Below are 16,004 nucleotides of genomic sequence, written 5' to 3'. Positions count from 1 at the left end.
GCACGATGGAGACGCCATTGATCCGCTATTTATATGACTGAGTTCTGTCTTTAAGAAACGTTTGAGCATCGTGCAGGGGAAGAGGTTTTAGTTTTCCCGAAGCATACAGAAATTACAAAGACCTTGCGAATGATCACTTTTGAAACAACGTCACTGATTGCACAACTAAATCTGATTGCAACCAATCACAAATCCTGAACACCCACACCATGAAAGGGACGTATTAGAACAGATGTTCGTAGAAGATATGACAAGTAACCTCTGTAGGAAGAGAATGCAATCACTGGTGACATGTATGTTCCAGCTGCCTGAAATATGGCGCCTACTTACATCACAGTAGATACGCTTGGAGACTCCAAACTTGAGAATGAAGACATCAAAGGAATGATCCATCACCCCCATTATCATCGCCTGCTCTTCAAAGGGGCCAACCTCCTGCAAACAAAACCACAGTCATGTTGAAGGTCAGCCAGTCAGATTACCTCCTGTCCACCATGAACATCTTCCCTCTCTGGATCACCCCATGCCCCTTGTCTGTGATGCCTCTCTAGATCAAACCATGCCCCTTCTCTCTGATGCCCATCTTCCCCTCCCTAGATCAAACCATGCCCCTTCTCTGTGATGCCCATCTTCCCCTCTCTAGATCAAACCATGCCCCTTCTCTGTGATGCCCATCTTCCCCTCTCTAGATCACCCCATGCCCCTTGTCTCTGATGCCCATCTTCCCCTCTCTAGATCACCCCATGCCCCTTGTCTGTGATGCCCATCTTCCCCTCTCTAGATCAAACCATGCCCCTTCTCTGTGAAGCCGATCTTCCCCTCTCTAGATCACCACATGCCCCTTGTCTGTGATGCCCATCTTCCCCTCTCTAGATCACCCCATGCCCCTTCTCTCTGATGCCCATCTTCCCCTCTCTAGATCACCACATGCCCCTTGTCTGTGATGCTCATCTTCCCCTCTCTAGATCACCCCATGCCCCTTCTCTCTGATGCTCATCTTCCCATCTCTAGATCACCCCATGTCCCTTCTCTGTGATGCCCATCTTCCCCTCTCTAGATCAAACCATGCCCCTTGTCTGTGATGCCCTTCTTCCCATCTCTAGATCACCCCATGCCCCTTGTCTCTGATGCCCATCTTCCCATCTCTAGATCACCCCATGCCCCTTGTCTGTGATGCTCATCTTCCCCTCTCTAGATCACCCCATGCCCCTTGTCTGTGATGCCCTTCTTCCCCTCTCTAGATCACCCCATGCCCCTTGTCTCTGATGCCCATCTTCCCATCTCTAGATCACCCCATGCCCCTTGTCTGTGATGCCCATCTTCCCATCTCTAGATCACCACATGCCCCTTCTCTGTGATGCCCATCTTCCCATCTCTAGATCACCCCATGCCCCTTCTCTCTGATGCTCATCTTCCCCTCTCTTGATCAAACCATGCCCCTTCTCTGTGATGCCCATCTTCCCCTCTCTAGATCACCCCATGTCCTTTCTCTGTGATGCCCATCTTCCCATCTCTAGATCACCCCATGCCCCTTGTCTGTGATGCCCATCTTCCCCTCTCTAGATCACCCCATGCCCCTTGTCTGTGATGCTCATCTTCCCCTCTCTAGATCACCCCATGTCCTTTCTCTCTGATGCCCATCTTCCCATCTCTAGATCACCCCATGCCCCTTGTCTGTGATGCCCATCTTCCCCTCTCTAGATCACCCCATGCCCCTTGTCTGTGATGCCCTTCTTCCCATCTATAGATCACCCCATGCCCCTTGTCTCTGATGCCCATCTTCCCATCTCTAGATCACCCCATGTCCCTTCTCTGTGATGCCCTTCTTCCCCTCTCTAGATCACCCCATGCCCCTTGTCTGTGATGCTCATCTTCCCATCTCTAGATCACCCCATGCCCCTTCTCTCTGATGCTCATCTTCCCATCTCTAGGTCACCCCATGTCCCTTCTCTGTGATGCCCATCTTCCCCTCTCTAGATCACCCCATGCCCCTTGTCTGTGATGCCCATCTTCCCCTCTCTAGATCACCCCATGCCCCTTGTCTCTGATGCCCATCTCCCCATCTCTAGGTCACCCCATGTCCCTTCTCTGTGATGCCCTTCTTCCCCTCTCTAGATCACCCCATGCCCCTTGTCTGTGATGCTCATCTTCCCATCTCTAGATCACCCCATGCCCCTTCTCTCTGATGCTCATCTTCCCATCTCTAGGTCACCCCATGTCCCTTCTCTGTGATGCCCATCTTCCCCTCTCTAGATCACCCCATGCCCCTTCTCTGTGATGCCCATCTTCCCCTCTCTAGATCACCCCATGCCCCTTGTCTCTGATGCCCATCTCCCCATCTCTAGGTCACCCCATGTCCCTTCTCTGTGATGCCCATCTTCCCCTCTCTAGATCACCCAATGCCCCTTCTCTGTGATGCCCATCTTCCCATCTCTAGGTCACCCCATGCCCCTTGTCTCTGATGCCCATCTCCCCATCTCTAGATCACCCCATGCCCCTTCTCTGTGATGCCCATCTTCCCATCTCTAGATCACCCCATGCCCCTTGTCTCTGATGCCCATCTCCCCATCTCTAGATCACCCCATGCCCCTTGTCTCTGATGCCCATCTCCCCATCTCTAGATCACCCCATGTCCCTTTTCTGTGATGCTCATCTTCCCCTCTCTAGATCACCCCATGCCCCTTCTCTGTGATGCCCATCTTCCCCTCTCTAGATCACACCATGTCCCTTGTCTGTGATGCCCATCTTCCCCTCTCTAGATCACCCCATGCCCCTTGTCTGTGATGCCCATCTTCCCCTCTCTAGATCACCCCATGTCCCTTGTCTGTGATGCCCATCTTCCCCTCTCTAGATCACCCCATGCCCCTTCTCTCTGATGCCCATCTTCCCATCTCTAGATCACCCCATGCCCCTTCTCTCTGATGCCCATCTTCCCATCTCTTCATCCCATCTCCCATCTCTTGTCACATTTCGTTTCCAGAGCTCATAATTCCTTTTTCTTAAAGTAACCTGCCTTTAACTGGTTCAGTTTTGTTACCTAAGATTTTATTCAACTATTCTGTTTACATTTTTCATGGCAACAATTTTGACTTGGGTTGGGGATTAGGGATCGTTTCTGGGACAGAATTCATAAACTGTTTCTCATTCTTAATGAAACTTTGCATGCACACAGGTCCAACATTACACAAATATCCCCCACCTTGACAAATGCAGCAAAGAACATGTCGGAGCTCATCTCCTGCACCCTCTTGGACATGTACTTCTTGTCGTTACAGTGGTCAGCCTGCTTGTGCAGCAGACGGTGGTCCTTGCTGGTCTCTTGGCAGTACTCTGAAAATATCACCAATGGCTACAGATTCCCACATCAACACTGAACACATCACCAAGGTGGAGCAAGAAATAGCGAGATACATTTTTCTGGTGGACATAGGCCATGCCGAGTCTGAGCAACATTTACACAAATCTATGATAATTTCAAATGTTTATAATATCTCAACACCTCAGTGACACAACACATTGTTTTGACAGACTTTCTTTATTTCCAATATTATAAAATATGGATGGTATGATTGTGTTTGTTTCATAAGACTGGATGGCATGATCATTTTCTTTTTCAAGAATGGATGATGTGATTGTTTGGTTCCCAAGAATGGATGATGTGATTGTTTGGTTCCCAAGAATGGATGATGTGATTGTTTGGTTCCAAAGAATGGATGATGTGATTGTTTGGTTCATAAGAATGGATGATGTGATTGTTTGGTTCATAAGAATGGATGATGTGATTGTTTGGTTCCCAAGAATGGATGATGTGATTGTTTGGTTCCCAAGAATGGATGATGTGATTGTTTGGTTCATAAGAATGGATGATGTGATTGTTTGGTTCCCAAGAATGGATGATGTGATTGTTTGGTTCCCAAGAATGGATGATGTGATTGTTTGGTTCCCAAGAATGGATGATGTGATTGTTTGGTTCCCAAGAATGGATGATGTGATTGTTTGGTTCATAAGAATGGATGATGTGATTGTTTGGTTCATAAGAATGGATGATGTGATTGTTTGGTTCATAAGAATGGATGATGTGATTGTTTGGTTCCCAAGAATGGATGATGTGATTGTTTGGTTCATAAGAATGGATGATGTGATTGTTTGGTTCCCAAGAATGGATGATGTGATTGTTTGGTTCCCAAGAATGGATGATGTGATTGTTTGGTTCATAAGAATGGATGATGTGATTGTTTGGTTCATAAGAATGGATGATGTGATTGTTTGGTTCCCAAGAATGGATGATGTGATTGTTTGGTTCCCAAGAATGGATGATGTGATTGTTTGGTTCCCAAGAATGGATGATGTGATTGTTTGGTTCATAAGAATGGATGATGTGATTGTTTGGTTCCCAAGAATGGATGATGTGATTGTTTGGTTCCCAAGAATGGATGATGTGATTGTTTGGTTCATAAGAATGGATGATGTGATTGTTTGGTTCATAAGAATGGATGATGTGATTGTTTGGTTCCCAAGAATGGATGATGTGATTGTTTGGTTCCCAAGAATGGATGATGTGATTGTTTGGTTCATAAGAATGGATGATGTGATTGTTTGGTTCCCAAGAATGGATGATGTGATTGTTTGGTTCCCAAGAATGGATGAATTGTTTGTCCCCAAGATGATGATGTGATTGTTTGGTTCCCAAGAATGGATGATGTGATTGTTTGGTTCCCAAGAATGGATGATGTGATTGTTTGGTTCATAAGAATGGATGATGTGATTGTTTGGTTCATAAGAATGGATGATGTGATTGTTTGGTTCCCAAGAATGGATGATGTGATTGTTTGGTTCCCAAGAATGGATGATGTGATTGTTTGGTTCCCAAGAATGGATGATGTGATTGTTTGGTTCATAAGAATGGATGATACAATTATGTTTCATTCATAGGACTGGATGAGTGAGTGAGTTTAGTTTTACGCCACTTTTAGCAATATCAAGGTGGGGAACACCAGAAATGGGCTTCACACATTGTACCCATGTGGAGTATCGAACTGGGGCCTTTGGCATGACAAGTAAACGCTTTAACCACTAAGCTACCCCTTCACCCCAAGAGTAGATGATATGATTGTGTTTAGTTCATAAGAATGGATGATGAGGTGAGGTAGGATGAAATGGGGTTTAACATCTTACTTCAGAACACTTTGCTCACATGACGATGTGCATGCGTGTGTAAGTGTGGCTGCTTGTACTAGCCCACACTTAAGCTGATTTTATAGTGCCAGCTCACTGAGATACCAAGCCACAGTTAAGCATGAATATTGAGTGAGTGAGTGGGTTAAGTTTTACACCACTTTTAGCAATATCACAGCAGGGAACACCAGAAATGGGCTTCACACATTGTACCCAAGTGGGGAATTGAACCCGGGTCTTCAGCGTGACGAGCGAATGCTTTAACCACTTGACTACCCCACCACCCTGTTAACCATGAATACCCCACTCAGACACATTATACTGACTCCAAGCCACCATGCTGTACCCATTAATGCCGAGAGCCAGGCAGGGACCAACAAGTACCACATTTTAACGTCATTTGGTATGATGCGGCCGGGAATCGAACCTGCAACCTTCCGCTCTAACCACTACACCCAGGAGGCAGTCAGAATGGATGATGATTGTGTTTAGTTCACAGAATGGATGATATGGTTGTGACATGCTAGTATAAGCCATGAATCTGATCTTACTCAGAGAGGAGGCCAGCAGTCGGTGCACCAGGACGTCTGCGTAGCGTCGGATGGGGGACGTGAAGTGTGTGTACAGCGGAACGTTGAGTGCGTAGTGGTGGTACACCGCAGGGTCGGCAATCATGCCACTACAGAAATACTTGGCATTCTGAAACACAAGGTGAGTTACAATTAACACTCTGTTAGAAGATTAGAGGAAAGTATGGTCAGAGCAGAAGTCAGGAGTACTCATCAAGCCAGCTCAATGTATTCCTCCATTCTATACCACCACACTTCTGTTAACTTCAGAAACTTACCTGCATAGGTTTAGAGCTGAGAGCCACCAGTACCTGCATTCTCGCTGCCGAGAACTCATCAGTGCCTTGGTAGCTGCTGAGAGATTGCTGCAACAGACATATACAGTCTGGTAACCATGACAACAGGAACTACAGGCAATAAACAATGTTTTAGTTCTATCACTTTCTCAAACTAAGATCTCAGGCTTCAAGCTAACTCTTACTGGGAAGAGTTCTGGGCTTATTTGCAGAAAATATTTACACCATGTGAGCATATAATGTAGAGAAAATGTCATAGCTTGTTGTCAGTCTATCAGGAGATATTTCAAATGCTTGGTCCAAGAGTATTCATGGATGTTGTTTAAAGGTAAACATGAGGGTTTAGTGCTAAAGTAGATTGCTAGATCATGACACCAAGCCGTTGACTGCATGCATCATTAGTCTATGCGTGAAGTCACTTGTTTTTCAAGGTCCTCCCTTCATTGTGTACTTCAGAAAGGGTCAGAGTGAATATCTTCCACCATGGACAAGCAGTAAGAAGTCACGATTACTTCCAGTGACTTAAAGGTCTAAATGATCATGGACAAAGATTGTGTCTGTTGTGTCCACTTTATATTCAAACACTGTATGAAGAAGTGTGTTTGTGTGTGCAGCCAGCAGACACACCTACCTGCCATGTCTGACTGTTGGACAGGTCGACCGCCAACCCCAGCTGCTCACACAGGTCTTTCTGAAACACACCAGTCACGCTGTTTAACACAAATAACATGAACAATCTGTGAGAGAAGGTGAATATACACTGTCCAAGTTTGGCAATTTAATAATATCTGATTGATATGCAAGTACAACTCAAGCCAGGTATTATGACTTTATTGAGGTGGGCTTGTTGGATCCTTTTTTCTCAAGAACAGGACCCGCATGCCGCATGCCACATAGGCTTCAGTCACACCAACTGTCCACCCACTACACACAAGCTGTCCACCCACTACACACAAGCATACAGAATGGATGCAGACAAACATAACACTGTGTCCTGAAGGATGCACAATGATATTCATTGAACAAACTTCTTGACAAGAAATATGAGGTTCCTGTAATTAATATAACGGCTCTGTACACTACACTATTTCACCTCTCTACGAGACCCTCATACTTCCTGTAAGAACCCTTGAAATAAGCAGCTGGGACTCCTATGGTATTACACTGAGATGTATCGAGGACTTACCAGGTCATCCACCATCTTGGACTGTGGTGGAGGGTGGCGTCGGAGCACAGCCTTTTGTGGGTAGCTGTCGTTATATCTTGTGGGCCACCGCCATATTAGCCAATAGCATGAACTCCTCGATCAACCTGGAAGTAATCAAATGTTTTCAAAAGATCTTTTCTCCGTATAAACCAATCTCTTTATGCAAACACCATGTGAAATATACTTGATGAAGCAGTTAACCAGTCACTACTACTCCATCAAAGACAACAGTTCCTTGACCAGAACTGCACTAGCCTCTGAATGTTGTTTTCCTGGACCAGAACAACATGAGATACAACATGTTTCAACTGTCTGGGCAAAACAACACATACATCCACAGAACTACAGAAAAGTCAAAGAATTTGTAAATTTCATTTAAAACTAATTTTTGTTCTCACTTTCACGAAACAAAGAAGTGGAATCTCAATAGGGGGTGACTTGAGAATGACCTTTCACCTTTGACTGACCAATGAAATGACTAACAAGAAGTCAATATTAGTTAACCAGAAAATAGCTCTCTTGAGCTATATGTCGATAGTTTTAAACCTTCATTTCCATACCAGACTATGCTTTGAACAGAACTGATTCAAAATTTGAACATGGAACAAAAGAAAATTCTAGAATGTCTGTCACTTTCCCATCTGGCAAGCAGTGCTCTGATTGGTCGAATGATAAGTCATTCTGCTGTAAGACTTAATGGGATCTTTGGCCAGCAGCAGCAAAATCTATGCTCTGATTTTAATGAGACTGATCTGCTTTCAACTTCAACAAAATTACAATTGTGGTGAAATGTTGTACTTTCATAGTCACTCACTCATTGTAACTACCCTATAGTTTCAGTCACCTACTATGGTGTCCATATAGAAGAGGGTTCTCCACGTTCCACCTGACACCATCAGACATCTGTCTGCCATCTACCTGCTGCTGTAACTACCCTATAGGTTCAGTCACCTACTATGGTGACCATATAGAAGAGTTTTATCCATATATAGGTTCAGTCACCTACTATGGTGACCCCACCTGACACCATCAGACATCTGTCTGCCATCTACCTGCTGCTGTAACTACCCTATAGGTTCAGTCACTACTACCATATGAGTTTTATCCATACCTATACCTGCTTTAACTTATTCCACCATCTACCTGCTGCACCTATGGTGACCATATAGAGAGTTTTATCCATATCCCACCTGACACCATCAGACATCTGTCTGCCATCTACCTGCTGCTGTAACTACCCTATAGTTTCAGTCACCTACTATGGTGACCTACTATATATAGAAGAGAAGACAGTTTTATCCCCTATAGGTTCAGTCACCTACACCTGTTTTATCCATACACCATCAGACATCTGTCTGCCATCTACCTGCTGCTGTAACTACCCTATAGTTTCAGTCACCTACTATGGTGACCATATAGAAGAGTTTTATCCATATCCCACCTGACACCATCAGACATCTGTCTGCCATCTACCTGCTGCTGTAACTACCCTATAGTCACCTTAAACATTTACCTGTTGCTATCTTTCTGCTCGTAAACAGAGTAGCCATTGGGCATCCCAGAATCCTTGTCAAGGGAAAAAGTCAGCTTCACTTGGTCCAGACGCAGAGCACCACTGTCAAACCGCTTCTTCCGCAAGCACTTGGCAATCTGGAAAATAAATTATTGTTATATACTCGTCTTAATTCTCTTGACTAACAGATGTGTATCAGATGCCAGATCCGAGTGTCTAGCAGTAATATCCTACCTTATCAAGCTGCAGCACTCGCTTCCGGATGTCTTCAACCACAAACCCATTGGTGATGGGAGGTAACTCTTCCTGGCTCCACTCACGATCTGGATTCTCTATGAACCCCTGCAATCAATTTATCACAAAAATGCTTTTACTTTGCCATTTCCCATTATCAAGAAAGAAATGTATCACTGACAAGGTGAAAGTATATGCTGAAGAACATATTTAAAATCTCTGAAAGCAGACATTTCTGTAGTATTCATAGTGCTGTTGAATGGTTCAATGTTTAACTATTTTCAATTGATTTTCTAATATTCTTCTTCATTTCAGATCATGAAAATGCCAAATTGCAGTCTTAACAGAATGACAGGAGGAGCTATTAGGAGTCTTTCCACAGTAAACATCAGCACACGTTTTTACCAGGGGTCAAAGGGTCATGTACTTGCATCAAGAAGGAGGACCCTCCAGGAGAGCCTGTCAGACACTGGCCCTCACCTCCACTACACAGGCAATAACTGTTCTGGCTTTGACACACTTGTGAAACTGGCTACAAGACTGGTCCATCATTCACAGATGTCACACAATGTAAGACTGTGAAACTTCTGCTGGACCATCCTCACCTAATGTTCCTCAAACTATTTGTTTGAAGCAGAGCTCCAGATAAGCTTTAGCTCATGTGGGTACTGTACCCACTCTATTTTATTGGAGTGGATATTGTGAATGTTGAGTGGGTATTTTATTTTCCTTTACCCACTGCTTTCAAATATGTGCGTATTTCAGTCATTTTACTCACCTAAGTATTATGTCATTGAATAAGTTTACTAAGCAGGTATGTTCTGCCTTATGTCATACCTAATCGAAACCAATTTAAATATAATGGAAACGATTTCATAAAAAATCACTTATCCTGTACTGACAGTACAACACTAATCCTATACTAACAGTACAACTTGATAGCAATCGATGTCTTTTTCATTATGCAAGGGAATTTTATAAATATATTCCGTACGCATTTGTTTTAAACTTTTTGCTTATCTAACATTTTAAATGCGTAATTGGTACGCAACAATTATTTTTCAATGCGTAGTTGGAAATTTTCTATGCGTATCTTACCCGGATACGCAGCTTATCTGGGCCTCTGGTTTGAAGTTCAGTTTCCATCACAACTATATGCGAAAAAGTATTTTCTGTCATTGCTCCCTACTGTAAACAAATAATGTGATGCAACACAGAGTCAGGCTAGTATCTAATAGGGTCTAATATGTGGTTTCTAATATGGAACCTAATCTTTTATTTTGTAAATATGATAGCCATATATATAAACAAATCAAAAGCCTGTGAGGAGGTTGTGAAGACATCATAGCTGACATTTCTGGGAAAGTATCAGCTCTGGAGGCCTGAAGGATTGAACAGACCTGATAGACAGACAAGAACATTATTTAGATTGAAGGACAGCCAATGAACAACAACAAGAGATGACTTGAATTTGATTCAGGGGAGCTAACTATACAAGCAAGGGAAACAACTCCTTACTAGACAATGTAATTTGATGTACCTGTGCATGATCATAGCTCAGCTTCACACAGGACCTGATGACAGTCCTGCCAAACCATTCATCTTCTATCTGGAACAAAACAGACTTTCCATAACTCTCTTAAACTCTCAAAGGTGACCACAATAACAAATACAAAGTGAATGAACAAGATGTGAGCGTCTGTACAAAGATGTGAGCATCTGTACAAAGATATGTGTCTGTACAAGATGTAAGTGGTTGTTCAAAGATTTGAGTGTCTGTACAAAGATGTGCACCTGTACACAGATGTGAGAATCTGTACAAAGATATGTGCCTGTACAAGCTGTAAGTGGTTGTTCAAAGATTTGAGTGTCTGTACAAAGATGTGTGTCTTTGCAAGATGTGCGTGATCATATACCTCGCCATTGGCATCCATTGTCCAGATGACAGAAAAGGTCAGCCTGTCCTGGTCTGGGTTCAAGCTGCAGAGTTCCTCACAAAGCAGTCGTGGCAACATTGGTACCACCTACAACATGAACAACACTCTGTAGTCGTGGCAACATTGGTACCACCTACAACATGAACAACACTCTGTAGTCGTGGCAACACTGGTACCACCTACAACATGAACAACACTCTGTACACACAGCTCAATGACTGACTTACTTTCTGGACCAAGTACACACTGGCAGCCTGACTTACTTTCTGGACCAAGTACACACCAGTGGCCTGACCGACTTACTTTCTGGACCAAGTACACACTGGTGGCCTGATTGACTTACTTTCTGGACCAAGTACACACTGGTGACCTGACTGACTTACTTTCTGGACCAAGTACACACTGGCAGCCTGACTGACTTTCTGGACCAAGTACACACTGGTGGCCTGACTTACTTTCTGGACCAAGTGCACACTGGCGGCCTGACTTACTTTCTGGACCAAGTACACACTGGCAGCCTGACTTACTTTCTGGACCAAGTACACACTGGTGGCCTGACTTACTTTCTGGACCAAGTACACACTGGTGGCCTGACTTACTTTCTGGACCAAGTACACACTGGTGGCCTGACTTACTTTCTGGACCAAGTACACACTGGTAGCCTGACTTACTTTCTGGACCAAGTACACACTGGTGACCTGACTGACTTACTTTCTGGACCAAGTACACACTGGCAGCCTGACTGACTTTCTGGACCAAGTACACACTGGTGGCCTGACTTACTTTCTGGACCAAGTACACACTGGTGGCCTGACTTACTGTCTGGACCAAGTACACACTGGTGGCCTGACTTACTTTCTGGACCAAGTACACACTGGTGGCCTGACTTACTTTCTGGACCAAGTACACACTGGTGGCCTGACTTACTTTCTGGACCAAGTACACACTGGTGGCCTGACTTACTTTCTGGACCAAGTACACACTGGTTGCCTGACTTACTTTCTGGACCAAGTACACACTGGTGGCCTGACTTACTTTCTGGACCAAGTACACACTGGTTGCCCGGCTGGCTGCCTTTATGTCCAGAGGTGTTCCTTCCTCCAGGAAGAAGCTGACATCAGCTATGTGCACCCCAACTTTTAAGCAGCCTACACACAGGAAGAAATACATCCATGTTTTAATGACTAGAGACTTATGATGAGGTCTTTTGAGGTTCATCTTTAGTGTTATTGAATAATTGCCATGCCATGTAAATAGAGAATACTAAACGATGTCCCGATGTATAATACCATATTTATGAAACGAGTGAACGGTTTGGTATCTAACGAGCGAAAACGAGTTAGATACCACTACCATTCACGAGTTTCATAAATTTGGTATTACACGGGACATAGTTTAGTATTTTATTTATTACTCAACCAACATTAGCAAAATAATTTCGAGCGAAGTACTTCTGTCCTAAGAATTCAACGAGTGTGATGACTCTCAGCTTTCCGCGAATCAAGCAAGGTCTAGTACCTTTGTGAAAGAGGTATTAGCATTGTGATGTCATAACTGTAAACCACTTTAACGTCATACGTATGGCATCACGCGATGTTATTACACAATACACCATATTACACAATATGTAATAACATTGTAAAATTATTAAACAGTGACTTCTTCAATGGGTGAGTAATAATTTGGTTTTCTTTACCCCCTCTACTAAATGGGAATATATCAGTGAGTTTTGTTTATCATTGGTTATAATATACTTTCAGTTACTTTCAGCTTGTCATCCCTATGCAGGAGGAACAACAAAGGACACAGCCTGTAGACAGTCACCACTTGAGTGAACATGAGTTGGCTATCATGAAGAAACCAAGGATGAAAATCAGCTCAACTTGAATTGCAATCCAGAACTTGTGGATGCTGGCACTGTCTTTGATCATTCAGCGACTTTTGCTGCTCATTAGGGATAAGCTTGGAAAAGGCTCTCAAATAGAAAACCATCATGAATAAGCATCCGTTGAAACTAGCTACATTCATGAGTGAAGCATCATATTCACTGCAACACAACACACGCCCTAGGAGTTCCAGATTTCACACCATTACTTACCATTCTCAAGTTCCTCTATAGACACAGCATCATCCAGATCTCTGGCAGTTGCTGGATCTATTGTGAAGATACACTGTCTCCGTAAATCGTTCCGATATTCAAATTCAGATTCTGGAATAACCCATGGGGAGGCAGGTAGACATGTCAGCACCTGTAACATCATCAACATCACATCTTGATGTCGGAGTATACTGTGTGGACATACTGTCAGTTTGAAAAGTCAGCAATGACAGCCATAACATTTATAATCAAATAGAACCAAATCTAATCATTGCATGGTATCAACAGTTTACACAGTGTGGCAGTAGCAGAGTACATCTTCCCTCAGGTTTGAGACAAAGAGAGTCCACAGTATAGTGACTTACAGAAAAACTGATATGATTCAGTTACAAAGTCAGGAACTATTTCTGTTACCTTGTGCAGGGTGTGCAAACAGTAATGTTTTGAACAAACGTGGATCTCAATATTATCATCATATTCACAAAACAGTTCTCTATGGTTTCTCCAAGAACAAGATCTGTAAATATATTTTTTTATAAAATTAGATTTAATTTAGATTTAGATTATAGTGCATGCTTACAATAACTTATATATAAGAAGATAAGAAGTCTTCAAAAGAACAGATTGATGAAATGGGCTTCACACATGGTACCCATGTTGGGAAAAGAACCTGAGCCTTACACCATGATAAGCAAATGCTTTAATGACAATGCTACCACGACACCCTTATCAGCTGAAGAATATCCTGCATGACCTGCCCAGCTTTACCCACTGGACAAGCCCACCAACCCCGTCTTTTGTTTGGTTTTGGGATGGTTTTCAGGACACACTGTGTGAGTCTAAATCCAGAACACCAACCTCTTCTGGAAAGTCATCCGACTCCACATTATGTTCAAGAAGTATGGCCTCAGTCTCTGGCTCGATCTGGCCAGCTTCTCCCAGGCTCCCGGGACAGGTGTCTAGAAGAAGTAGAACACTGATGCAAGCTGGCAAGCATGGTCAATGTTTCTAACAAACTCTGACAATCATTTGAAATAGTTTCAAGCCAAAGCTGTTTTGGTTAGTAATTCAGGACAACGGGTCTCTTTGCCATGCATTACCCCCACTTTTGTCCTGAACGTTTATTAAATGACCATTAAAACTCTTGTGAAAACAGGTGAAAATGAACTGCGCACCCCACCTTTCTCAAAAAGCTGTATCCGCCCCTGCCTATTGCTGAGCAACCCCACATCTCAGATTGCAGCGTAAATGTCATGGAAACCCCTGACCCCAGCTCACCACACCAGGTGTGTTGATATAGCATGACCAGAAATTATTGAGAATTTCAGGAATATGTTTAATTGGATTTCTAGTATAAACAACCTTGACCAGCTATCAAGTGCTTGGTTTCATTCAAGAGAGACAACTCCGTTAATCCTTTTTCATTAGTTTGTGAAGAGTTATCCACCTTTGTTTACTTGCTAGCAGACGACATTTTCAGTGATCCTCAGTATGGATGATTTAGAGGAGAGGAAGTTGATTTTAGAGTATTATAACAAGGACATCAGATTAGCTAAAGTGATTTCAAGTAGAAAAGGCATCCCTTTGTCCATTGTTTATCGTATTTTGAAAAATATTGCAAATGGATATGGCATTGAGCACCAGGGAGGCGTAGGTAGGCCCAGAAAATTGACTGTCGGTGACAGGAGGCGGCTTGGTATTCTTGTTTCTAGACACAAACGAAGGAGTTTAGAAAACTTAAGGCTGGATATGATTGATAGAGGAACTGTGGTTGTCTGTTAGGGGATAATTAGAACTGAGCTGCATGCAGTGGGTTGGCAGAAAAGTCGAGGAATTTCATCACCGATCATGAAACCTGAACAAAAGGAGCGAAGGTTGAACTGGTGCTTACAGCATAGAAATTGTAACTGGGACAGTGTGATTTTCTCAGATGAAAGTTCTACGTGGCTGTTTCCTAATACACTGAAATTCTGGACCAAACAAACTGAAAAACCTTTGTATCAGCGTTCAAAGTACAGTGCGAAATTTAACGTGTGGGGTGGCATATCTGTGTTAGGGGCAACGCCCCTCTGTGTATTTAAAGGGAATATTAACAGTGAGTGGTACACAGATGTTCTCGAGGGACATTTACTTCCATCTGCTCACGTGTTCTATGGAAATTTTTGGATTTTCCAGCAGGACGACCAAAAACATCGTTCAAACCATTCACAGGCCTGGTTTCGAACCCAAAACATGACATTATTAGATTGGCCAAGCTATAGCCCTGACCTAAATCCAATGGAAAATGTTTGGGGACTTATGAAGGAAAGTGTCAATAGGAAAAATCTGACAAATATCACTGAAAAGAAAGAAGAGGTGGTCCAATATTGGGACAGCATGGACCACGACTTTCTAACTTCTTTGATCAGTAGTATGCCCCGCCACATTGAAGCCTGCATTGCTGCCCATGGTGACTTGACAAGATACTAACTGTTCACCTGTCTTTGAATCTGCTAATATTCACATTTAATACCTGAGTAATGAGTGATTTTTTTTTTTTAAATTACAATTTAGCTAAACCTGTAGAGGTTTCCAATTCTTTGAAGAGAATCGTCCTTGGGGTACATATATGCATTTTCTGCGGCTGAAAATGTCATGTGACAGTTGTATCAATGTTTTAATAAAAATATTGTACAATAAATAAAAATCTTTTTTATCTATTATACAGCCCTTCTCTTCAAAGAATTGGAAACCTCTACAGGTTTAGCTAATTCCTTTTCATAGAGATCGTCCTTGGGGTACATATATGCATTTACTCAGACTCCCAAAGACCGGAGGCTACGGAGGAGGGAATTCTGTCAAAGTACATATAAATAGCGACCGTTAGGAAGAATGTAACAGATGCCACAACACTCACCTGTCATGTGTCCCGAAGCTTCCGCGAGAGGCATGAATGGAGGGTAACCGACAGGGAGGAAAGTACTGAGACCTGACCT

At 43.1% G+C, this 16,004-nt stretch overlaps 1 protein-coding gene across 1 annotated transcript in view; it reads right to left on the bottom strand.

Annotated features, from left to right (window-relative positions):
* LOC124279714 (DIS3-like exonuclease 2) overlaps positions 1-16,004 on the bottom strand; it is a 31,705-nt gene continuing 15,701 nt past the window's right edge. The window contains 14 exon segments of the mRNA XM_046715576.1: positions 1-435; positions 3,200-3,330; positions 5,727-5,874; positions 6,023-6,109; positions 6,672-6,731; positions 7,227-7,298; positions 7,300-7,351; positions 8,761-8,897; positions 8,995-9,102; positions 10,535-10,603; positions 10,911-11,018; positions 11,967-12,079; positions 13,030-13,180; positions 13,888-13,972. Coding sequence (XP_046571532.1) covers positions 166-435; positions 3,200-3,330; positions 5,727-5,874; positions 6,023-6,109; positions 6,672-6,731; positions 7,227-7,298; positions 7,300-7,351; positions 8,761-8,897; positions 8,995-9,102; positions 10,535-10,603; positions 10,911-11,018; positions 11,967-12,079; positions 13,030-13,180; positions 13,888-13,972 — 1,591 coding nt within the window. The 3' untranslated portion in view covers positions 1-165.

Source organism: Haliotis rubra, unplaced genomic scaffold, assembly GCF_003918875.1.
Source record: "Haliotis rubra isolate DU_JTF1 unplaced genomic scaffold, ASM391887v1 Scf255, whole genome shotgun sequence".
Taxonomy (NCBI): domain Eukaryota; kingdom Metazoa; phylum Mollusca; class Gastropoda; order Lepetellida; family Haliotidae; genus Haliotis; species Haliotis rubra.
This window is presented reverse-complemented; position numbering and strand designations above follow the sequence as displayed.